At 42.2% G+C, this 25,525-nt stretch overlaps 1 protein-coding gene and 1 non-coding gene across 2 annotated transcripts; both read left to right on the plus strand.

Moving 5' to 3' along the window:
• The first annotated feature begins 8,040 nt into the window (after positions 1–8,040).
• On the plus strand, positions 8,041–10,068 carry SODALDRAFT_213417 (hypothetical protein). The gene is made up of 2 exons (XM_028607293.1): positions 8,041–8,552; positions 8,655–10,068. Exons 1-2 carry the CDS (start codon positions 8,532–8,534, stop codon positions 9,891–9,893), a joined length of 1,260 nt encoding a protein of 419 aa, XP_028464832.1. The 5' UTR covers positions 8,041–8,531; the 3' UTR covers positions 9,894–10,068.
• A 13,206-nt stretch (positions 10,069–23,274) lies between these two features.
• On the plus strand, positions 23,275–23,346 carry SODALDRAFT_t150. The gene has a single exon. It is a non-coding gene; the product is annotated as a tRNA-Thr (tRNA).
• The last annotated feature ends 2,179 nt before the right edge of the window (positions 23,347–25,525 follow it).

Genomic DNA, 25,525 nt, shown 5'->3' on the forward strand with positions numbered 1-25,525 from the left:
AATAATCCGGGAGTCCTTAGGGTCTAGGTTTATAACGTGAAATTCGACGTGTTATACTTTTCTTCGTTTCTATTAATCGGTCGCGAAGATAAGTCGAGTAACGGAACTAAGGGTGGATTTCTCTTATCCCTCCGTAATCCAGGATATAGGGAGGGGTAGTCTAGAGGGGACTTAGTCGGGACCTAAAAGGGATTAGTCTAAAACGTTAATATCGGCTCTCCTATCTAGGAGAGCTAGCGTCTATACCTATTCCCTGCCTCGATAAAGGAAGACACACGCCTTTACCGGTATAGTAGTAATAGCCGCCGCTTAAGACGGGGTTAGTTCTTAGGCTATCTCGCCTATAACACGACCTACTATTAGGCGTAGCGGCGAAATAGGTAGTTCGTTTAGATTAGTATAAGTAGGAGAGGGGTAAAAACTAGCGTAATAACCCTTTTAGTTATAGTTAAAGTATATAATAAGTTTAATTAGAGTATAAAGGGGCCTAGCCTAATCCTATAGTTCTCCCGTATTCTCGGTGGTTCTAAGGGAGTTTAAAGTCGCTAATATTTTAGGAAGAGTTTTTTAGCCACGGTTAGTACGGAGGGTAGACGGCTATAATCCTGGATAAGGGGTAAGACTCGAGTAAGGATTATCTAGATCCGCTATTAGTCTTGTAGGCGACCGGGGAGTTCCGCTTCTAGGGCTTTTTACCGCTAGATAAACTTCGAAAAGGGTTCGCCGGGCTTTTAATCCGACTAGTTATTAGTTTATATCTATAGGGCGACCTTAAGTAATCGCGTATCGTAATCGTTAACTTATTCGCCTAACTAAGTTTCTAAGGCCTTTTAGGTAACCCGTGATAAGTTATTATTATAGGCGTGCCGGAGGTAAGATTACTATCTTTTTTTAAGGTAGTTCGGTAAGGAAGCTATAATATAGTAGTTCTTTAAGGCATTATTAGGAAGGCTATTAGGGTCGATTATAAACCGTTACTTTACCTCCTAAATAAATATCCGGTATTTTACTTATAACTCGCTATTCTACTTAGGGACCGCGTAGTTAACTTTTATCTATAAGGAATTAGCCCTGGATTTAGTAGGGTTCCGGGGGGAATTAGTATTAATATAGCCCTAGATAGTAGAAAAAGAGGGGATAAAGGATTAGGTATTTAGGACAGAGCGATAAGGCTTCGCGATACGTTATTGTATAATAGCACAGCCGTTAAGATTAGGATAAGTTAGGGAACTAGCCCTAACGGTTTTAAGGGCGATAAGTCGGTTAAGCTTACGCTTCCGTGCCTCTAACGCCTTATACTATTTAATCCGTTCCCTAACCTATATATCGGTTAGCTAGTTATAGGGGATACCCTTATAAGGATAGGGTAGGCGGGATAGGGTAGGGGTAACGGGGGGCGTTACGCGCTAAGGGGATAGGGGGTAAGGATTAAGGTCTATTTCCGTTTAGGGGACGCCTTAGTTATATTATACCTATATTATAGAGGCGCCTAGGCTAAAGGGATTATCGATATTTAGCGGTAAAAGGTCGGAGGGGCTAACCACATTACAAGTCTTATTATTCTTATAGGAAGATATCGTTTTCCTATCGATACTCCTTAACGGTCCTCGTGCCCTTTAAGAAGGTAGAGCGATTATTATATTAGATAGGTAGTTATAAGGAGTAAAAAGGTAGTAGTAAGAGGGTCCGAGGTAGGGAATAGGCGTGGATTAAGTGGTAGTTATGGCTAGTCCGAATATAGGTAGTTCTAAAGAATCAGAATAATCGCTGTCCTCTCTATACTAAAGAGGGGGCACTATATAAGCACTATATACTCCTAAGCTAACGCTAGTATAGTTAAACGGATATCGTAAACGGATATCTACGCCTAAGCCTAGGCCACGGCCCTATATAATAGTATCGGCCTAAGGTAGCCGTGGCCACGTTAAGACGGGAGCCCGGTCTCGTCTATATAGGAACTCGTTATAGTCCCGCCGTGTACCCGGCCTCTATCTCCTAGGCAGGGGCACTTGACAAAGAGGCACTGCTATATAGAAGCAGAAGTCAGCTTTTCGTCAAGATATCGTGGAAGGGATACTGCCTACCTCTATTATTATAGAAGAAGTCCTACTACTATAGAAAAGACACTATTATATAGAAGAAGAAGTTAGCTTTTTCTCACGATATCGTGGAAGAAATACTGCCTACCTCTATTATTATAAAAGAAGTTCTATATAAGGAACTAAGTGGCACTATAGATTAGCACTATATAGGATCGAAGATACACTCGGACCGCCGAGTACTCGGCGAGACAAGATTACTATATTAGCGTAGAGGGGGACAAGTCTTCCTTTTCCTCCTTAAGTTAAAGTCTTTACAATATACGACTGTTAAGTCACGATAGTATTATCTATTACGGTGTATCTTTTCCCTAGTATTATAGTCTATTTCTTAATATCCTACTGCTATAGAAGTGGTTCTATTACTATAGAAGAAGTCAGCTCTTCGTTACGAAGTAGAAGGACTCTGCTTACCTCTACTATTAATATAGGAGGGCTGGTATTATAGGAGGGCCGTTATGATAGGCGGGCTGGTATTATAGGAGGGCTGTTATTATAGGAGGGCTGTTATTATAGGAGGGCTGTTATTATAGGAGGGCTGTTATTATAGGAGGGCTGTTATTATAGGAGGGCTTTATATAGAAAAGGAAGAAGAAGATTTTAAAGCTATAGAAAAGAATAAGATCCTAATCATAGAGTCATACGGCAGAATAACCTACTACGTAACCTACCTACCTACCTACTATTCCTACCTCCTGCCCCCTTGCCCCTGCCTTCTAACGATAGATTCGTGAAGAACTTCTATAGACTAATAAAATCACTTTAAAGTGAAATTTCCGTACTTCCTATTACTTAATAATGAAGGACTACTATATATTAAAGAATAGAACGGATACTAAGGATAAGAGGGCTTTTCTAAGGATAATTAGTAGTTCTAAAGATAACTCTTTTCCTTATTTTCCCACCTAGGTAAGGTAAGGTACCTACCAATGGGTGTGCTATGCCAAGGTACCTTATATATAGGGGACAGATCCCCAACCAACAGTAACCATACATTTGTCATGATTTGATTACCGTAAAGACTCAACAAATTCGTCTAAGGCCGAAAACTTGGCGCCCCACCGATTACGACCTTATTTTGAATCGACTAATAAAACTAAGGAATTTTATAAGGTAGTCGATTATTAATAGAGGGTTACCGGGATACACAATTTAGGATCGATTTAGTCTGTGTGGAGAAGTGGGTATTTTTGACGTAAGCAGAAAGGAGCCTTAGACGAATTTGTTGAGTCTTTACGGTACCTTAAGCATCAACTGTACCTTATAAAGCAAGAAGTATACAGTAAGTCCACACTCCGGCTTTTGGAACACCCCCCCTTCTAGAACACCACTTACACTAAAAAAGTGCTTTTTCGACTCCTGCTATTTTATTTAATAAAATAGTAAATATTATAAAAATAAAACTCTATATAGATAAAAGTTCAAGTACTGATATTCTGTTAATATTTTTGATATAGGTATAGTAGAAGAGCTATACTATAGCTTAGAAGTTAGAGATTTAATTTTATTAGTGTTAATATATACTATATAAGGAATCATTAACAAATAGAAATATATTAACCATAAATTAACAGATATAGATATAGTTATAACATAAGTACCAGAAGTAAGGCCGAATTCTATACTACATATCTTTATAACCTATCTAGTACTATATATTCTAGTTTCTATAATATAACCAAAAGTAGACTTCCCCTACTAAATCTTTAAATAGGCTTATACGTATTACTTAAACTCTTCTCGAATACTGAATACTTTTTTATAAGGTTTCTATAGTAGTATCTATGAATTTTACGCTATTTCCCGATATTTAAGTTATAGTTTTTTTTGAAGATATCTGACGATAGCGGATAAGCGGAAGGGATGAAAGTCACGAAAAGCAGTGGAAAACATAAGAAGGTAATAATGGGATTGTAAGGTAGGATCTCTGCGCGCGTATTGTCTTTATCGGATCGAAAAAGGGATTAAGATAAAGGATCAAGGATTAAGAATAAAGAACAAAGAAAGGAAGGAACCGAACCGAGGGAACGGGTTAATATCCTTTATTCTTGGTAAAAGGATCGATATCGGAATAGTATTATAATAAAGATCGATATCGTAGTAATATCGTAATCCTTTGTATCCTTTGTCTGACTCGTATTAGATGAACTAACTCGAAAGAGAATGGTCTAGGCTTACGGGGAAGATATCCTTTGTTCGAGTACGAAGGATATACTTAAAGGATATTAAGGATATTATTAGTAATAATAATAATAATAATAATAATAGTAATATTAATATTAATATTAATAGTTTTCACGAGTAATACGGATCTATTATGAATATTCTTAGTTATATTCTACGTTACTAAGAAAACATATACTAAAATACGTAAATAATCAAGTCCTAACTTCTAAGCTATATTATAGCTCTTTTACTAGACGTATTATTATTATTATTATTATTAATCTTACTCCGCTATCCTAACTAATCCATAGGAGCCTTCCTAGGCTATACGGTCCTTCTCGGGTAGCTATAGAGGGGAAAACCCGGGTAAAAAACCTCTATACACTTCCTTAGGTAGAGAGGTGCCGCTACGGGGCCGATATAGCCCCGGTTCTTCCCTATTACGTATCTAGATCTTACCTCTAGGCTAATAGCTAACGGGAAGTATAGTAGGCTAGTAGTTAGGTAAGTTAGCCTAAGCTAATCTTTATCGGTGGAGCGGGGGGCTAAGGGGGCGCTACCGCGCTTCCGCTATACGGCGGCTACGGCTCTTTAGCCTCGGTCTCCCTGCGTCCCTTAAGGATTATGCCTTAAACCTCCCTCTTCCTCCTATAATGCTAATGAGTTTATTATAGGGTTTCCTCCTAATCTATTCCCGCTTACGGTCCTATAGGTTTATCGTTACGGCTTATACTAACTAGTAAACCCCTTTAGTTTTCTTAGTATATTCCTATTATAATTTTACTATAAGTGTCTCGCGGTAGCCTTATAGTAGCGTAGTAGTATAGGGTTAATTATACAGTATAGTATTAATCTATATATATATATAAGTAATTAGTAGTAGTAGTTTAATATAAGTTTTTCTTTATAGCGTAGTAATACGTCCGCGGTAGTATACTAATAGTCGTAGATATCTTCTCCTAGTAATAACGCTAATACTAATAAATATTGTAACCGTTATAAGAAAGGCTTAATCTGGTTTATACCGTATATAAGCTCTAGTAGTGTTGATACGGTGCCGTAGTGGCTGATTTAGGGTAATTATATACGTTATAGTAAGCGCTTAGGCACCTACGTAAACGACGTGGAGGCTTGCTCTAATACTATAGGAACTAGTATAGCCTGTTTTTAATATGCTAATAGCCAGCATCTATATAAGGATATAAGTCGTGCTAGTGCCGTCGTGGTGTTATAGGTGTGCCGTAGTGGCGTATTCTAATCGTCTTAATAGGTCCCCTCCGCTACTAAAAAGCAGTAATAGCGTTCCATGGATCTCTATAAGGCGTATATAGCGGTGAAGGCCGCCGGTGGCAACGATATCGCTGCTATAAGTGTCCCCCTGTGGTGCCGTGGTGGTCTTACTAGACCTATATATAAACTATAAACAGAATATCAGTACTTGACTTTTTATCTATATAGGGTTTTATCTTTTTAATATTTACTATTTTATTAAATAAAATAGCAGGGGTCGAAAAAGCACTTTTTTGGTGTAAGTGGTGTTCCAAAAGGCCAAAAGCCGGGGTGGGGACTTACCTACGGAGTGCGTATGACATATCAGATGTATCTTGTGCTAACACCAATAACAGTCACTTCCTTGGGTACATTACCTTAAGTACCTTAGGTACCTATCTTACCTTAAGGTACCTTAGTGACCATGTGTCTAGGTACCTAAGGTAGGTACCTCTACGTATGAATAGGCGTACCTACTCCAGCTACAACGTTACGAAGTACCGTACATACCCGTCAAGCTAAGCATGCTCCGGCTGGGGCGCACCATACCTACCCGGGTTTAGGGGGGTATAGGACAGAGCCCGATAACTGGTCAGTCTGTCAACAGTCTTAGAACATCATGTCGACAGAAATTTCTCTGTCCTGGCTCTGGTCAGAGCAAAAGTCTCTGTCCGAGCTCTGACCTATAAACCCCCCCTCCCGGGTAGGTACGAATGGGAAAAATCAAGCCAATCATAGAGAAGTGCACCAACGCTTCCGGCATTGCAGCAGCATAAGGTAACAAACACACTTCACGTTCCTCCACTCTAGCCCCCGGACCCGGAAGAATGGGCATCTTCGCCCCTCGTCTCCCTTCTACTTAGTACAAATATTGAGAGGAGCCTATTTTTCCTGCTACTTCACTTTCGTATGTTTGTTGTTGAAGGATACTATCTGGAGCAAATCTATCTCTTCTTGAAAATTACCTTCTGATTAGTGAGATGAGCGGCTGAATGCGTGAACTGGTGGAGAGGGTGGCCATTTTTATCAGTACGCACTGTGGAAAGCAACGCAGGACAAGAGGGACAGCGATAGGGAAGGGAGGGGGGTTCAACAGACAAGATAGAAGCTGCTCGCCTAGAGAGAACTCTCAACACCGCTGGGGAACGGGTCTAGTCTACCCAGTCAGTTATGTTGTCGTGGCACCACCAGCGTCAACTCCTCATTGGCGGAACAAGTTGCGGTCTCCCGATGCCAGAACAGCGTCAAAATTACGACTCTACCCAGGTCAGACCTCCCGGTCCGGCCTGACTTTCATTCGGCAAGTGACAGCCATTTGGACAGAGCCGTATCTTCGCCGGGGGTGGATACGATCAAACAGAGGATCAAGACGCAAGTTAACCAGGATAGGGATAGATAGAATAGGTATGGGGAATCTGGTAGGGCTGGAGGGATACCCATACATTGAACTTCTATGCAGTTACGTGGGGATCCTTTCAACATCGATCCCTGTGTCGGTGACAAGACGACCAGGCAAGTGATGGCCGGATGCGGCAGTCCACTGGTCTATTACGGCTGCTGTTGGATGGCCTCCCAACGCAGAAGCAGAAGTGGGCCTGGAGCCAACATCGGCTGCACTCATGACTACGAAGTACTTTCCCAGGCTGGGTAATTGGGAGAGGGTGGGCGAAAAGGGCATGTGAGTTGACCGCCAAAGACAACAGGCCAAGCCCTTTGATGGGCCGGAACTTCCTCTCTCTCTTCATAGATACACCACTGACATGGAACAAAGACAATCTCCGCCCCTTTCTCCAAGATGCTTTATCCCCCAGACTCCACTACGACTGAGAATAGCGACAACAAAAGAACAGAACTGGGGTGGGGGTTAGCTCAAGGCCCGTGGAAACGGGATAGGCTTGCCATCATAAGGAGATATTCATAGAACACTCGTCTCTACCCATTCCGTGGGCTACCATCTGTCCACTGCCCCGGCGCTGTGGCTAGGCTCGGGAGTGCCGGGCTATGACATACAGCATTGCTCCATGTCCAGACAGCCCCTTGCAAAGAGCTTCACACTTCGTGCCCGTCTATTACTATCCTTGCACCACTGATACATGCAGGTGAGAGACAAACTGTCCATTCATTCACCCACCATCCATCTATGTTCAGTCTCCTGCATCCCTTTCTCATCCCATGTCCCCTTGTTCCCTGCCCACCCTCCCTATGCAGGTACCGCACCGACCACAACCTCCTCGGAGTCTATTAACCCTCGATACCTGCAGTCGTGGCACCGTATTTCTCCTGTTCCTTCTCACCCTATGCTTCTCGAACAATTCTGAAAACCGCTCTCCCCTCTTTAGCTAGACAACACTCCGTTGCAACGACCCGAAACCACCCTAGGCCAGACTCCTACTCCAAAAACCCTACCCCGAAGCTCACCTATTACTGCCAGCATCAACCCCTTAGTACCACCTTATCTTGGACAGTTCAGTGACTTCGTCTCACTGGTACGAGCAGCAACCTGTCGATAGGCGAAGATACGTTTTGGTTTATGTAAACTGGACCTCTACTGTTCCCGTCGAGCTCTCCTCTTCTCATAACATACCATCAACCTCGCTTCTGGGCACTGTCTCCGGCTGTGACCAGTTCCTGTCTGGAATGGAACAAGCAGCGCCGCCCTCACCCGCTCCCTCAAACGAAGATATTTACCAGAAGGGCCTTCATCACTTGATCCGCCATAACGCGGCAACTTCATATCCGCGGGGCCCTTTCTCTCCAGACACAGCCCCAATGGGGCGGCCACACCCGCAGTCGAGGCTTGGGACGCCCGGCCCACAACACGAGCTGCCCTACAACAACCCATCTCCATACCGCCAGAGAACTCACGATGCGCATATGGTGAGACAGCACTGTTCTTGCCATCTGGGGCGGTAGCCTCGTGCCTCACTGCTATAATCGACTGACATCGGGTAGCAGTACCATACAGGGTACGAAGGAGCAGGAGCACTATATAATCCCATGGGCGAGTCGGGGTATCGAGTAAGCGAATCCCCCCCCCCAAGCCCCCGGCTCAGGGGGGGATCCAAGCCAGTGGGTAAACAGACAGTAAGTGATTCGGGTAACTTACTGGTATCTGAACAGCCGTACAACACACCCGATACCTCGCCTCCCACGCCTGCCCGCGGCGCAGATGTCCTTACGACACGAAGTGGCTTGACAATCCAGAAACGACCGTCGACCAATAAACCCCTGGCTGCGCGGGGCGCCCGTGTAGAGAAACAAAGCCCGCGAAAGAAGAAAGACAAAAGCAAAGCAACCAAGAAGATTGATGAAATCCGGATCCCGCTGAGCGAGCTAGCTGAGGAACACCCCGAAGTCCTTGTTGCAGACATTGACGCTTATGTTAACAGACCGGCAGAGGAACGGATGAGGGAAGTCGAGCAGAGCAAAACGCCTGGCAAGATCAAGCGCCCTATGAACGCCTTCATGTTGTACCGCAAGGCCTATCAGAACCTAGCTAAGAGCCTCTGTACACAAAACAACCACCAGATGGTCTCACAAGTGTGCGGAAGCGGTTGGCCACTTGAGCCAGAGCACGTACGGGGGCAGTTCAATGAGTGGGCCAAGATCGAACGAATGAACCACCAGGAAGCCCATCCCGGGTACAAGTTTACGCCCTCGAAGCCCAAGCCCAAACCGCAAGAAGATCGAAACCTGCGATCCGAAGACGGTGACCTGGACGATTTTGACTGGGCTACAGGCCGGGCGGTACCCAAGAACAGACAGACGAAGAGGCCGAATCATACCCGACATGAAGCGCCCCCGTCCATCTTCCATTCATACCCGGCCATCGCAGGAAGTCCCCCGGCCATGTCGTCGCACCACATGTACCACTGCAGTGACGTGGAGAGGTCCTTACCGGGCTCTTACGGCCATGATATCCTGCCCCCTGGTGAATACTACCAACAGAGTGCCCGTCAACGGCAAGACGCGCCCGGCTTCATGGAGGACATGGTGATCAGGAGACCCTCGCCTACAATGGGTTATGTCGCTGGCTTGATAGACGAGAGGTACGAGCCACTGGACCCGTACGGGCATGGGCCGCCGCATGGAGTATTGGGCTCGGTACTAGGCCCGGAAATGTCAGAGCCTAACGGACATTCATATGGTGATAGCGGCGGCGGCGGGTACGGAGACCCGCTGCTAGGAGATCACCAAAGATGGCCTCACCATTTGATTTCGGGCGAAGCAGCGTTGCCGATGTACGACGATGCTTACTTGGATCCGCAACTCCAACTCCTTCGAGGCCAGGACCATAGTTGGAAAGTGGAAGAGCTGGACGGCAGTCATTATAACGATTGGATGGAACACCCCGAGTAGCGAAGGGCAACCCTCCGATCTTACAAGTCTCAGTGGAAATCTGCGCACGACATTCTGCAGGCCAGACGGGGAGTATTGCGAGTGCTCTTCGAATAGCATCCCGCGTATGCACTGGGGGCGGTTTTTGATCCAAGGGGAGCCAAGCTGGCGGGAGCCGATGGTAATACACTTATGGTTTAGTATCTGGTATCTGATACACCAACCGAGGCGGGACGGGACAATTTAGGTATGGCATTTCAGTAGATGGGACTTATGGCGAGCTCTCGTATTTATTTATGATTATGTTTCCATGACTGCATTAATTACCTGCTTGGACACCTAAACTCCCCAGGCCGAACGGGCGACTGCCTCAATGACTGCCAGGCATGCAGAAATACCACTCAATTGCCTTCTCGCCTTCCCAGACCTCGACCTCTGCTAAGGTGAAGAGAAAGGAGAAGTCCAGGGCGCCCATGCGGTAGACTGATGTATTTGTGGGCGCCTCGGTAGTTCTCGCCAGACTTCGATGACACTGGCAGAGACTTCTCTCAGGATGCTGATCTGGCCCCCCTACTCCGTGAATAACGTAGATAGGATCCTTGTCCACCGTCGTAGGATATGCGGACATTTGAAATATACCCATCAGAACAAGTCCTCAACAACATATCAAATAACGTCAATCCATTTAACATATAAAAGCGGCATGGGCCTGCTCTTTAGAATCAAAAGGCCTCCCGTGGTAGCTCTGAACTGCAGGTGCAAGTTTGGTGGGCGGAGTATAAAGTGGGGTGAGGTTATTCCGACTGGGCCAATCGTTTATTCCGACTGGGGTCCAAGTGCCGACAGCTGACAGAACTGCCGACTAACCTGTCAGAGTTAATTAAGGGCTTATCTCAGGCGCTAGTAAGGAATACTATTTTACTAGTAAAATGATAGGGCCCGCCAAGTATAATAAGCTACTAAAGTACACACCTATTTTATATATACACTTCGAGTATCTAAATATAAAGATATAGTAGTGGAGAATTAATTAAAGCGTAAATATAAACTAAACCACTATAATAACTAGCACGATAACTCTATTTTCTAAGAATAGATAGCATCGCCTTTATTTCCTCTATCTCTTTTTTATCTTCCTGCCGACTAAGAGCATCTTATTTAGCGCTCCTTAATAACGTATCTATTTTACTCTTAAACGTAGCAGAAATAAGCTCTAAATTATACGCCTCCGGGTTAGGCTTATCTATTAACTCTATAGCCTCGAAAACTTGGGCAGACTACTAAGGAACCTATATACCCGCCTTATATAGGGTTAGAGCAGGGGGGGCCGTTAGTAGTAGGAGGGTACGGGGGGGGCCGTTAGTAGTGGGAGGGTAGTAGGGTGGTATAGTATCGCGTTACTCTTCTATAGCCGCGATTTTAAAGGCTAAAGGAAGCCGTTTAGTACTATTCTTCCTTTCGCCCTTTTTCTTCCCCGTATTAGATATCTTAATAGCGCCTTTTAGCCGGCCTTTTCCGCGTACCGTTATCGGCTCTAAGGGCCTAAGGCTTAGAGGCAGAAGCGTAGTACTAGTAGTTATATCTTAACGATTCTATTACTAGTGCCGATTAATTAAGGTTATACTAATCGGCTCGGTATCGCGGCGGTAATGAAATAGTATATACTAGCAAGGTAACCCTAAAGAGATCGTTATAGTATAAGGACTAGAGGGCCTTAGCGGCGGCCTAGGTAACTAGTCTCTATATACCTTTTCTAGGGTTAAAAGCTTGAATTTTAGCCGTTTAAGAGCTTATAGAATAATTTACTAGTTAATAAGGCTAAAGAAAACTCTATTAGTAGGGAATTCCACTTTATTAACTCGGCGTTATCTCTCTAAAAAGAGGTCCGCCCGTCAGTTACTCTAATATAACCGTAGGCTACGGAAAATAGTGGTTAGATTGCCTATAAAGATATAGAGATACCGCTTAAGGCTAGTGTATAAAGACTCTATAATAGAGGTAGTTCGGTTACTAAATAAGGTATAGTATTTAAGAAGTAATCTATACTCTTCTCTTTAAAGGGACTAATCTAAGCACTTAGGGTATAATTAACTACGTTTTCTGGGTGCTTAGCTTATTACTAGAAACTTTAGACTCGATCCGTGAATACCTCGACTATTAGACTTAAAATTAATACGTTCTAGTCCTTTAAAAAGACATAAAACGAAGGGTAGAGTTTAACCCTGCTACTAGCTAGCCTTATAGGCTTAGGAAAAAAGCCTTTAGTCTTTACTAGTATATTTATATTAATATACTAATAGTATAGAATATTAGAAACCGAGCTTAAGGTTATATAGGATTTAAGGGTATTTATTAAGGTAAGCTCCTGGTTTATAATAATATATCGCGGTAACTATAAACCCTTACTTAAAAGATACTCTATTAAAGCCTCGAGTGCCTAAGTATATTAGTGCTCCTTTTCGTTATCTAGGAAAACGATCGTAATTAAGAAGGATCTACGTAGCGGCGATATCCTATAGAGATTAAGAAGCGGTATCTTAAACTTACTAGTCTTATAGATTACGTCGATAATAAGAATATCGGGGGCTTATTATATAAGGGAGATTACTGATTTAGGCACGATAAAGAGATACTAGAGTCGGCCTAGTTAATTGCGTTAATCGCGAAAAAAGAAGCTATCTTCGGTATTAAGTTATTAGTAAGTTAGTATATAGTTAAGTATTAAGGGCAGGAGATAAACTCACTTCGTAAAGCTACTAAATTAGAGTCCTACTAGCGAGCTCCTCCTAGCAGTAACGAGTAAGTAGGTCTATGATATCCGACCTTATAATCTATCGAACTATATCTTTTTACTAACCTGAAGAAGATTCCGAAGAGGATTCTAGGATCCGGAGCTTTATCCCGATCTCGCGGGGTCGAACGCCGCTATTCTATATACTAATAATCTTATCTTTATATACTATAAGACCCCGAGTACGGAATCGATTGGAGGGATTAGCTTTAAACTAGCTATAGTTATAGTTTAATAGCTCGCCGCTACCTCCACGCTTAACTATAGCCTTTATAACCTACCCCCTAAGCATATCGCGACAGCGTAGGTTAACTTTAAAAGGGTAGGCTATTATTTAGGTTCCGGTCCTCCGGCGCTTCGACTCGTGGGCTTAGGTATCTTAAGCTATAGGCGCCCGGTCTTTCCCGTATAGTACGCGATACGTATCGGATTTATATTACGGGGATACTATTTATTTATAATAAGACTATATCTATTCGAGTAGGCGTGGGTAAGTAGGGCTTTAAAGCCCTGCTTATATAAGATATAAACCCTAGAAAGTAGGTCGGAGCTATAGGGATAGTCTTCGGCTATTATAATCGCTAGGTGGTGGTTTTTAGTGGTGGTTTCTACTAGTAGTTTAGTAGTGCCTTTACTTAGCGGTGTATACAATAATAGATGGATTAAGGGGAAAAGGTGCTATATCTTTATATTTAGGTAGTCGAAGTGTATATATAAAATATGTTAGTATTTAGGTAGCTTATTATACTTGGTGGGCCCCACTGTTGTACTGGCAAAATAGTTATCTGTACTAGCGCCTAAGATAGGCCCTTAATTAAACCACCTACGTTCTCTTAACGGGCTTAGACGTTTTAATCCTAGGCAGTGATAGTGGTGTGGGGCGCCTTTAGCGCTCTCGGCTTTTATGATTCTCTTTTTGATGTATACGCTATATAAGAAAATGAAAAATTTAAGTTAATAGGTGGAAATATAAGCTATTGTAACCGCGCAGATTGGTTGTTAGGGTCAATCTTGTCGCATTAGCACGAGCCTCGGGGGTGGACACGAGCCTTAGGGGTGGGCACAGGCCTCGGGGATCAGGAAATAATAAGGGTGGACCCACGGTAAAATACCGGATAGGATCTAAATAAAGCAGTACTTCCGGAAGAGTACTGCCCCTTATAAAAATAGGGTAAACGGTCTCGCACACGTTATAACTTACTATAATATATACACGCGAAGATTTCCCCTAAGTCACAAGAGTTAGAAAAGTGTATTTTAACATACGATAGTTATAAGCCCGGTTTACAATGCTTAAAAGCTATTTAATATCTTCTACACCTTTAAGCTATCCTTTTTACCCTTCCACTATAAAAGTAACTATAGTATAAGCACCTCTTCTTTAATTAACCTCTTCGCTTAAGTAATAGAAGATATCCTCTAATATTCACCGCGATTAATAGATCCTAATTACCTAGAAGGATTAGATTATATAGGAATATAGTATCCCCGGGAAGTTCTCCTCTCTTTAAAAGGAATACCTTAATCCTTAACTAGATAAGGATAAAGCAGAAGCCTCCCTGCTACTTAAGCCCACACTACCTAATATACGTAAGTACGAAGCCGCGAATAGCGTTAAGGCTCCTAAGTTAATAAACGACCTCTCCGACTAAAAAAGAACGCGATACCTTTAAGATCGCCGCGTTTACCGCGAAGAAAAGGCCGACTACGATAGTTAGCAATAAGAACTTAATAACCTACGCTCCTATATCCTAGACACGATTTACGACCCTCTTAGCGACCTCCTTAAAGTGTTACTAGGAGACTAAATAAATAACACGAGGGCGTGGATTACCACTCTTTATAAGCACGCAGCTCCTACGCCTATAGATTAACGCTATAAGGCTTTACATTAATATCGTTAGCTTGTTAAAACGCCGCTAAAGACTATCCCTAGGGATATAGATAGATAGATTACTAATTAGAAGACTACCCTAATAGGATACTAATAAACTAGGGTTATCGAGATAGCTTTTATAGATCGTTAGGTATAAGATACGCTCGCCGCGATATATCCCGTTACTCGGGAATAATATTATATCTATATAGTGACGAATAGGCAGAGGATTAATAATAACGAGCTATTAATTAAGGACCTCGCGTAGGACCTTAAGGTGCTATTTAAGTCTATATGGGATATTTAATCTATTATTTCGGTAGAGGAATCCTATCGACACTACTATTACTGCAGAGATACTATCGCTATTACTATAAACCACCGTTATTACTACGAACTAACCGTTATTACTACGGGACCTCGTAGAGAGATCTCCTCGTTATATCGGCACTGCTATTACTGTAGAAGATACTATCGGCACTGCTATTACTATAGAGATGCCCTCGCTACCGCTATTACTGCGGAACTATCGGTATTACTATTACTATAGAGATACCCTTGGCACTGCTATTACTATAGAGATATCCTCGGCACCGCTATTACTACAGAGATACCACTAAAAGATACCCATTAACGGCTACGCCCGCGGGAGATATAACTAACGGCTACGCCTATAGGGCGTGGATTTAAACGCGTTATTATTATTATAGGAGCTTCTCTAAAGCGTCCCTACGATATAATTAAACAGGCGGCGATAGACCTAATCGGACTAATTGGAAGCCGTGGATTAAGATTAAATCAAACGATTAAAAGGATCGGTTTAAGAGCGTTTTTAAAAGCCTTTTCGAGGATTATTTTTAAGATAGACTGTTTTTACGACAGAAAGGATTAAGAGCTATTCGGTTTAAACCGAGGCCTCTAATTAGCCGATTATCTCGGAAATGTGTATCCGTTCTAACTAGGGGGGTGTATCGTATTAGTATAAGCCTCGGGGGTGGGTATGGGCCTTAGGGGTGTCAGATAAAGCGTAGTCAAAATCGTCACAAAATAGGTCAAAATTAACTGAGGCAATTATGTACAATCATAACTGTGTCAGACCGTCAGGGAAACGCTGCCACTATATTTTATATAGTGCAGATTCTGTAAGCGTCCACCCCGTTTATACTCTTAGTAATCCGGCCTATTACGTAACCGAAAAGACTATAGTCTATTTGATACACCCTTTAATCGCCCTAAATCGTTAGTTAGACGATTAAAGCTATTTACAACTGGCAGATATAACGGGTATACGGCCTGTATAATCTCTTTGCTATAGCCGCCCTTAAATTCGTTCTTTAGGTCCTCTAAATACTCTATCCGGACTTCCTCTAGCTGTTTTTACTATAGCCGTTCCCGTATATCTATTACTCCTACGTAGGACCTGAATATCTTAAATTTCTCACCGTATAACGCCTTCGTTAATCTGTCTACCAATATTTCCGCGCTTATAACGTACGTTATAAGTATTTACCCTTATTCCCTTACTTAACGTAACTAGTGGCCGTGGATATTAACGTGGCGGAGGCGCGTTATTAACGTGCTAATCTCCGAATTAACTAATCGAATCGTTTAGTTATTATCGCATAAGATCCTTAATTCCGGATCGTTAAATTCCACTCCTATACTAAGTAATAGGCGTTATATAAAGATACCCTCTTTTACACCTTATACTAACGCTAATAGCTCTGCTTCCGTTATTAACATCGTGACCGTATCCTGCTTATTAGCCCGCCACGCGATTATACCACTAAATAAGCGTATCACGTACGCTTAACTACTCTTTCGATCAAGGGTATTATCGGCAAATAAGGCGTTAATATAGATTTCGATAGTATCACCACCCCCTAGTTCCAACGCAAACGATTAGCTATTAATCAGATAAAGGATTAGATAATCGGCGGCCTTATAGTAAACAGGCCCTGGATTAATATTAAATAGGTATAGCCTAGATACTATAAACGCGATATCAGGCCGCGATATCACTACTACGTATAGTATAGATCCTATCTTCCGTTAATAGCTTTTAACGTTAGTCGAGGTCCCTAAATAGGGTAGTAGCTCTATAACCTTAATTAGGTGTATTAGGCGATAGTTACTACTATACTTACTATTCGGCATTAATGGGCGTTCTAACTTAGTAATATAATCGCGTTATAATAACCAGATTTTATAGGCGACGCGGTCGCGAATAACCTTAATACTAAGGAACCACTATAGAGGATCGCCACCTTATAGGTTATAGTGGCGTTGCAGGTTATTAACGGCCTACTCTATCTACGCCTTATATTATTCCTTATAAGCAATAACGATATCGTTAATATAGAAGAATAGGATTAAACCGCGGCGCAGAAAATAACACGGTTCTTACGGTACTATCTAGAAGCTATCCGCTAAAAGGATCGCCGAAAAGTGCTTTTACTAAAGTAGTGGAGACTCCTTAAGTCTATATAACGCCTTTTTTAGGTATAAACGACTCCTAAGGGCTAGAAAGCCTAGCGGCGGGTATATAAAGATATCGTGGGGGAGGGGCGCGTGTATAAACGCGTTTATAACGTCGAATTATAATAACGTAAGGTTAAATCGGGCGGCGATAGCTATTAACGCGCGGAATAACCGTCCTACTAGCGTTACTGTGTACGTCTCCTCGAGTAAGGATTAATACTACTAATCTCCTTGTACTATAAGCCTTACCTTATATTTATATAGAAACCTATACTGATCGAATTTATATATTATCACCTATATTAAGTTAAGAACCTAATATCCATCTACCACAGATACCGGCACCCGTATCTATAACCCTATCCCCTTATAGCTCTATAGGTAGTCTTCTTATACCTATCGGAATAAGTAGCCATAAGGGTAAAAGGGTATATCGCGAGGGTTCTTCGGAGGAGGAGGGAGGTCTTTACAGTGAATCTTTATAGCCGCCAGGGTAACCGCCGGAGTTATATTTCCCGAGATAGCCTCCCGAGTTATACTTCCTGTGGCTACCGCTAGGGCCGTGGATTCGCAGGGTATTATTAAGCGTCGCTACAGCGTTATAGGCGTAGACCTTTTTAACCGTAATTTAGTTAGCGGAGTCCTATTTAATATATATATATTAGAGGCGTAGCGGCTAGCGTTAAACGCAATAACCTAATAGTCTCTTTTCCAGCTATCTCCTTACCTAATTAGTCGCGCTCCCCTATCCACAGGGAGCCCTATAGCTATAACTATAGGGGTATCGTAGCACCGTATTCCTCTATCTATAAGGAACCCTACGGCTATAACCGTAAAGAATTCACGATTTCCTAATATCACAGCTACTATTAGCGCTATAACCGATAGTAGAGTTACTGATAAAGTAGGAAATAATAGATCAGGCGGATATAGACGGTGATCAGGCGCTATACAGGCTAAATTATATAGTTCGTAACCTAAATCTTATCCTAATTAACTTAAGATAGCCTCCTCTACCCCCTCACAGCCGGGTATTACGGACTATAACCTTAACGGTACAGCCGTTAAGGAAGGGGATCCGGGGGGAAGCTCCCCCGGTAAAGGGTTAAGTTCAAAATAAGCAGTTATATAAAGGGGGGGGGGTCCTTAGCTTATACGTCTATAAACGGCCGTGAATCTCTAGCCCTCTCCTACTCGATCTAATTAATTAGGTCTTCTAGTTACGCCTCGGTTAATTAACGGAGGTTATCCTTAAAGGTGGCGATATCGCCGTTAAAGAAGGCGTGTTTAGTAAAATCTATATCGCGCGTGCGAATAACGCGGTAGTAGGTCCGGCCTAGTACCTAGAAACGGAAGATATTAGTGGAATCGTAGCCGATAAGGTAGCCGATATAGGCGCGGGGAGCGATACGATTAAATAGCTTATTAGCGCCCTTTTAGGCGTCCTTTATTATCGCGTACGCTTTATAGTTGTAAGCTCGAAGATATAATAAAATCGGCTTCCTTTTAAAGAGGACCTTGTATAGCGTTTTCTAATCCTTTTACTGCCTTTATAGCGTCTGGTTATAGACGTATACAGCTATAGGCATAGCCTTAGGCTATATAAACAGCGGTAGTTTTACATAGATATTCATCGCACGACCTTTCGAAATCATTACTCTAGTAGGTTATTCGGCACCCCTATTCTGCACTTAAGTATTAGCAGCGGAGGCCTCTAAAAGGATACCCTCTTTACGCAGGAATTAAGTAATATCGTGGGATTAGGTTAGCTTATTATTAGATTCGAAAACGCGCACCTTATAGCCTAGTTAATAGTCCACCTAGACGAGGCATTCCTTACTTATTACGAGGATATCCACTACTAGCTTACTCTGTATAATATAGGTGGCCGTAAAAGCATTATAATAGTCTATAAAAAATATAAACCGCGAGTCCCCGTCGGATATTCGGTTATAATCCGTGAAATTAATCGCTTATCTCTCCCCTACGGAAGCAGGTACGGTATAAGGGTGCTTGCTAATATACCGTTTAATCTTTATAAGCTCGTAGGCCTCGTAGTCGATAGTTATTAGTCCCTTTATTTTAACCCCTTACGTCTGCTCTTCTAGGTGCCTAAGCGGTTTAGGGCCAGCGTGCCCTAGTCGTAGATACTATAAGATACCCTCCGCAGTGCTTAGATAGCGTATCGTCGACTTATAGACGGCTTTTCGGGTAGAAGAAGAGCCTAGAAAAGCAGCCGTAGATTAGTTAGAGGGTATATATTTAATAACGGTTTAATCGAAGTAGTGACTTAGCTACTATAGTATAGATCTATCGGAACACCGAAGACAGTTATTTAGTGGCTTCTAATCCTACTAGTATCCTCGTAGTCGTAACCGTTAATTTAAGATTAAATTACAGGTAAAATCTTTTTAGTATACGATATTTAATAGTCTAAAATCGAGGCCTCCTATTAGTCCGTTTAATCTCACGGTCATATTACCGTAAGCTTTAAAAGACAGCGATAAGCTGCCTACGACCACGTAGTCTCCCTGCGTAGCGGGTACAAAATCAGAAAATCGGAAAAAATCGTTAACAATGTGAATAGTAGCGCCGGAATCGAGGATAGTAAAGGCTCGAAAAGGGTAACTAGTAGTAGCGACTCCTGCTATAAAGCTAGCGACGTAGGAGACACAGCTAGGGGCGAGTCACGCCTCTTTAAGCTATACGGAATCCCGGCCTACATCCTTCTTTAGCTTCTTTACGGCGCGCAGTTCTTCCACTTCCGCGCGTATAGCAGGGTCGTATTTAAGGATCCGGTCGATAGTTATTTTAGTGTTTTCGTAGGGTATTTAGCCGTCGAACGCTATCTCTGGAAAAATATAGTACTAGGCGTTAATATTATAATACGGCGTAGCATACACTCGATAGGGTTCCCCTTATCGGAGGGCAGATTAACGTCTTTTAGAAGAGGAACGGTTAGTTAAAGTAGTAGAAGGTATAGCTATAGATACCGCGGTAGTAGGATTCTTAGCTTTATTCTTCCCACGGCCGCCCTTCTTACGGGGCTTGGCCGTGGTATCTAAGGTATTTTCACCCTCCTCGCTTCCGGTATATAGTGCAGGGAATACTATAGCGCGGCGGCTACCGCGTTTTCCTTGGTCTTTAAGTCTAGTATTAATATATTTCTGGCCGAGGGTGTAAAGGTCTTCGGGTATAACTGCTTAGTTATCTGTAAGGCGTCCCTCGGCCTTAGTCTAATCGTGGCCGGTATAGGGGCGTATAGCTCTAAAGAAATCTATAACTTATATATACGTGGCGGGCTTCGAACCGGTATTTTTATAGCTTTATAGTAGTAGCTACCACTTATCCAACCACTCCCCGAGCTTCTTAAGGCTATTCGCAGGGTAACGGGTATACTTAATATACTCTTTATAGGTGTCGGTTTAGCGTGTGGCTAAGTATTAATCCGTATTACGTTTAACGGCTTCGTATACCTTACGAGGTATACCTCCTTATAGTAGTTATCTACGGTTTTAGTTAATAGTATTAACCTGCTAGGTTAGTATAGCGTTAATCCCCCCTAAGTAGCTATTATATTACGTTTATAGAATCTTCTAGCGCGCTATTTCGACGTCGTACGCCTTCTAGCCAGCGTCCGTAAGGTTAAGATATTATATAGGGGTACGCCTAAGCGTTATAGAGGGGAAAGAGTCGTAATTCGGTATTATAGGCTCCTTAGGGGATTAAGTCGGATCGACTAGGCGGAGAAACCGCCACACGGTATTATAGGTGGTAACCGATTCGTATAGGCATCGCCAGAGCTCCTAATCCTTATAGGTTTTATACGTAATAGGGCTAAGATACAATATCTTAATAGTTATTTATAGATTAACACGCTATATCGGTGCGGCTAGATAGCTTCTTAAATCGATAGTAGTAAAGGTTAAAGGGTAGGTAAAATAGGTATATCTTTACTTAGTAAGTAAGACTCTTAATTATTAGATAAAGCGTAGTTAAAATCGTTATAAGATAGGTTAAAATTGATCAAGGTAATTATGTATAATTATAACTGTCTTAGACCGTTTGGGAAACGCTGCTATCGTATTTTATATAGTGTAGATTCTGTAAGCGTCTACCCGGATTATACTCTTGGCAATCCGGCCTATTACGTAGCTAAAAAGACTATGGTCTGTTCGACAGAAGCTTATCTCCGTAGTCGACGCTTAAGCCTTCTTCTACTAGTTCCCGGTATATAAGCCGTACCGTAAGAGGTTTACTATCGTTTTATATCGGGTATAAGAATATTCGAAGGTCGCTCTTATAGGCTTCCGTAATTCGCCGGCCTATATCTAACGATATATAGATAAGCTACTCCGGCCGTGTAAGAAGTTCGCCGCCGCCTTTATTAACGATATTATTATAGCCTCCGATACCGAGGAGGAATACGCCTAATATCTAGAAGCCGTCCTATCGCTATTTAGCTAGAAACGGATCTTTATTTCCCTGGGTAAATCCTTTATCGGTTACTTAGCGGTATAGCTCTTAGGATTCGAGGTCGACGCTTTAGGCCTCTTAATATAAAGGAACGTATTAGCGCCCTATAAAGGATCCGTCCACTATTATTACTCTAATCACTTACGCAATAGATTAGTATAACCGCATAGCTACGGTACTTTATCCCGAGGTTCGCCTACCGAATTACCTCCCTCTAATAACGGAAGACTACCCTACTCGCCGAGGCTTATTAGCTCAGAAAGGACTAGGGCTAAGTATATAAGGCCTATACTAAATAAATAGTATTCGAGCTTATAGCCGAAGAAATAGCGTTATTTAAGAATATTACGGATACACTTACCTCTAATATCTGCTTTTTCTACTATAACCTCAGGAAAATCCTCTTTATCTAGTTAAACGCCTCTACAGAGCACGGATTCTTAACTATACTATTCTAGCTCGTCGATAAAACCAAATCGCTTACTAAAAGTATTATTAGTAAGACTCTTATTCGCCCGGTACTCTATATTAGTAAAGGTCTTAATATAGCCGAGTAGAAGTACTAGCCGACCGAATTAGAGGTCGTCTGCCTAGTATAGGCCGTTCGTAAGACCCGAACTATTATTTAGTCCGCTTATTATAATCCGACCGTTATTCTTATAGACTATACCGCTACTATTAGTATTATAAAGTCCACCACGCTATCTAGCACGGATAAGACTAAGCTAAATATAAAGCTTATCCTCTCCTCGGAGTTCCTTAGCTAGTTTTTATTAGACTATCGGTATATCCCCGGTTAAACGAATATCGTAGCCGACGCCATCTCCCGGCTACCTATAACGGACCCTCCAGAAGCGGAAGATAATAGCGAACTAGAACGGATTTAGCGTGATTAAGCTATTTATTATTTCTTTAAGCTTAAGATAAATACTAACCTATAATAAAGAATTAATAATAGTTATACTAACGATACTAAATAAGGACCTATCCTTACCTAGGTATAAGACTATAATTCGCCGGTTCAGATCCCGTTTAAGTTAGATAATAGGCTCCTCTACTACCTAGAATAAAGCGGGAAATATTATCTTTATATCCTATTCTCCCTACGTTAGGAGTTTATCCAGGCCGCCCACGATAAGCGCTACTACTTCGGTGTTAAAAGAACCTGGTACGAGTTAGTTAGCCGTTTCGCTATTCCTAGGCTCTATACGGAAATCGAGTCTTATATCGCTAACTACTTAACGTACGCTACTAATTAGACTAATTACTAACGCCCGCTTAGCGAAATATAGCTAATTATAACTCCCTTTATTCTATTCCATACTATCGCTATAGACTTTATTATCGGCTTACTTCAGGTACCCTTAGCCGGTTCTCCCTAGTAAAAGGAGGGGTTCCCTTTATTCGACTCCTTCCTTACGGTAATAGATAGATTCACGAAGGCCACCCTTCTTATCCTTAGCTATAGCACCTATACGGCGGAGGACTAAACTTATATCCTCTTCTAATTCCTCTAGATTAGGAACTAGGGTATCCTTAGAGGTATTATCTCGGATTATAACCCTAAGTTTCTATTAGCCTTTTAAATAGTTCTTTAGAAAGAAGCTAGTATACTACTTAGGTTCTTAATAGCGTGGCACCCGTTAATAAACGGGCTATTAGAATAAAAGAACTAAACGGTTAAGATCGCTATTCGTATATTCCTCGCCACTTACCCGGATATCCTATAGACAAAGGGTACTATCGCCCTATAGTTTAACCTAAATAATGCCTTTAGCGGGGGGATAGCGTAGGTAGTAGATACGCCTAGTGGCCGCGTAAGGCCGTGGGTTCGAATCCCACTCCCCTTAATCGTGCGCGATTTTTTATAACAAAATTCCCGCGCGACCTACCCGGAGCTCCTGCACATTATAGGGGTCCCCGCACGTTCGGGGAGATATTTATCGCACGTCAAAAGGCACTTGAATAATCAATTTAGTAGAGCAGAAATCTCGTGTGTGTGTATTATATCAAGTTATATCTAGGAGAGTCTCTTATACCCTTAATTTAGGTGGTGAAGACTCTGTTATAGATACTATGTTATTTGGATCCTATCCGGTCTTTTCCGGTATCCACCACTATTATATCCTAATGCCCGAAGTCCCCGATATCCGGAGCCCTTAGTCTTAGAGTGGAACCCCCCTGGATCCCCTATAGACTATATCGTGGTCCTGCCTATGCGATAATATTTGTTAGCTTACGCGCTGATAAGTGGAACCACACTGCCTCTAGTACGTACCCTCCTTAGGGGGGGAGGGTACGTACCCTATCACGCGTAATTAAGTGCACCCATACACTTACTACTACGATCGAGCCCTAGAGCCTAGGGAACTACAGGGAGCGCGCACCACCACTTAAGGATAAGCCCCGGACTAATAATTCTGCTTCGTATATTCTTTACTTTTATATATAAGTTATATAAATAACTAGATACTCGTTATTGGCTTAGTCTCCTTAATAGACTCGTGCTATAGCTTTAGGGCTATATACACGTATTAAATTAGAAAACAAAAAAGAAACGCTTTTAGGGAAGTCCTAGGCTACTCGCTAAACGAACTACTATATAGTATCCGAACTAATATCTCCCTTAATATAATTAGAGACGCAAACCCGTAATTCGCTCGGGAACTATTTTAGGAAAGCGCTAAGTTATCTATCGTATTAGCTTAAATATATATAAAGCGTTTATATAATAAAATACACTATAGTATCCGGTTCGTACCGGGGGATTTTATATTCGTAAATCTCGGCTAAGGATACGTATTACCCGGTAAGCTATTTACTAAACTTAGTTAGTAACGAATAGGTCCGTTTAAGGTCAAGAAGCAGGTCTTACCTTTAGTATATCGTCTAGATCTACCCGCCACGCTTAATATCTACCCGGTTATTAGTATTACCTATCTTTAGCTAGCGAAGGAACCAGGCTCGGACCCGTTCCCGGGCCGGGAAGTCGGTAGCGGTCCGGTTCGCCCCGGCGACCTAGACGATAACGGGTATAAATAGTAAGACCTATATAAGCACTATAATATTAACGCTATCCTAGATAAGAGAACTACTCGGAAAGGCCGGGATAAGCCCCGTACCGAGTATCTAGTTTAATAGAAGGGATAGCCTAGTTAATAGAATATATAGATACCGAAGTAGGCGATAGACGTACCGGAAATAGTTAAAGCCTTTAAAGCACGATAAAGGGCCTTAGAGATACTATAAGCCACGGCAAAGGAAATAACGCTATATAAAACCCTAGAGCTAGAGGACGTTAAAGAAGTAGATAGGTTAAAGAATACCCGGGGTAAAGAATCTTTAAGGGGCTTTAGTATAGCCTTACGGCCTTATTAGGCACTGAATAAAGAACCCGAGCCACCCTAGTTACCCCAGGTAACCATACGCTATCCACCTATAGCGAACGGCCTTAGACTCGGGTAAGGGAAGGCATAAGGGTTACTATCTAATTTTCGAACGGTAAGCATATAAAAGAAAAACAGAGTAGTATAATAAAAATAATATAAACCGCGATATTCTACTAGATTAGCCCGCCCACCTAACCGACTATAAAATTCTTCTTACACCTAATATCCTAGCTAGCCTTTCCCTATCTCTTACTATCGCGAATAAGCCAGGCCCTATCGTGTTTCCCTAACTTATTTATATAACACCGATCGCCCGTAGTTTAAGCCCTATCTCCCCCTCTAGTCTCTTATAGTATTATATATATTCCGTGTTTCGCTTTTCTTCTCCCCTCCCCGTCTATCTCCCCTCGTTTATAGCTAGCACGCCCCTATACTATATCGTGGAATACCTATCCGATATATATCGATCTAAGGACCGAGAGTTCTAGTAGGAGTTCTCCCAGTACTTTACTAAGGGAAAATCAGGCGAGGGACTTATATTCAACGGTTAATTCAGAGCCCTTACTCTATTTAATGATAAGAACTATAATATTATAGGGCTATAATCTACTAGTTTAGTGTTTAAGTAGTAGTAACGCGA

This window comes from Sodiomyces alkalinus (genome assembly GCF_003711515.1).
Source record: "Sodiomyces alkalinus F11 unplaced genomic scaffold SODALscaffold_8, whole genome shotgun sequence".
Classification (NCBI taxonomy): Eukaryota; Fungi; Ascomycota; class Sordariomycetes; order Glomerellales; family Plectosphaerellaceae; genus Sodiomyces; species Sodiomyces alkalinus.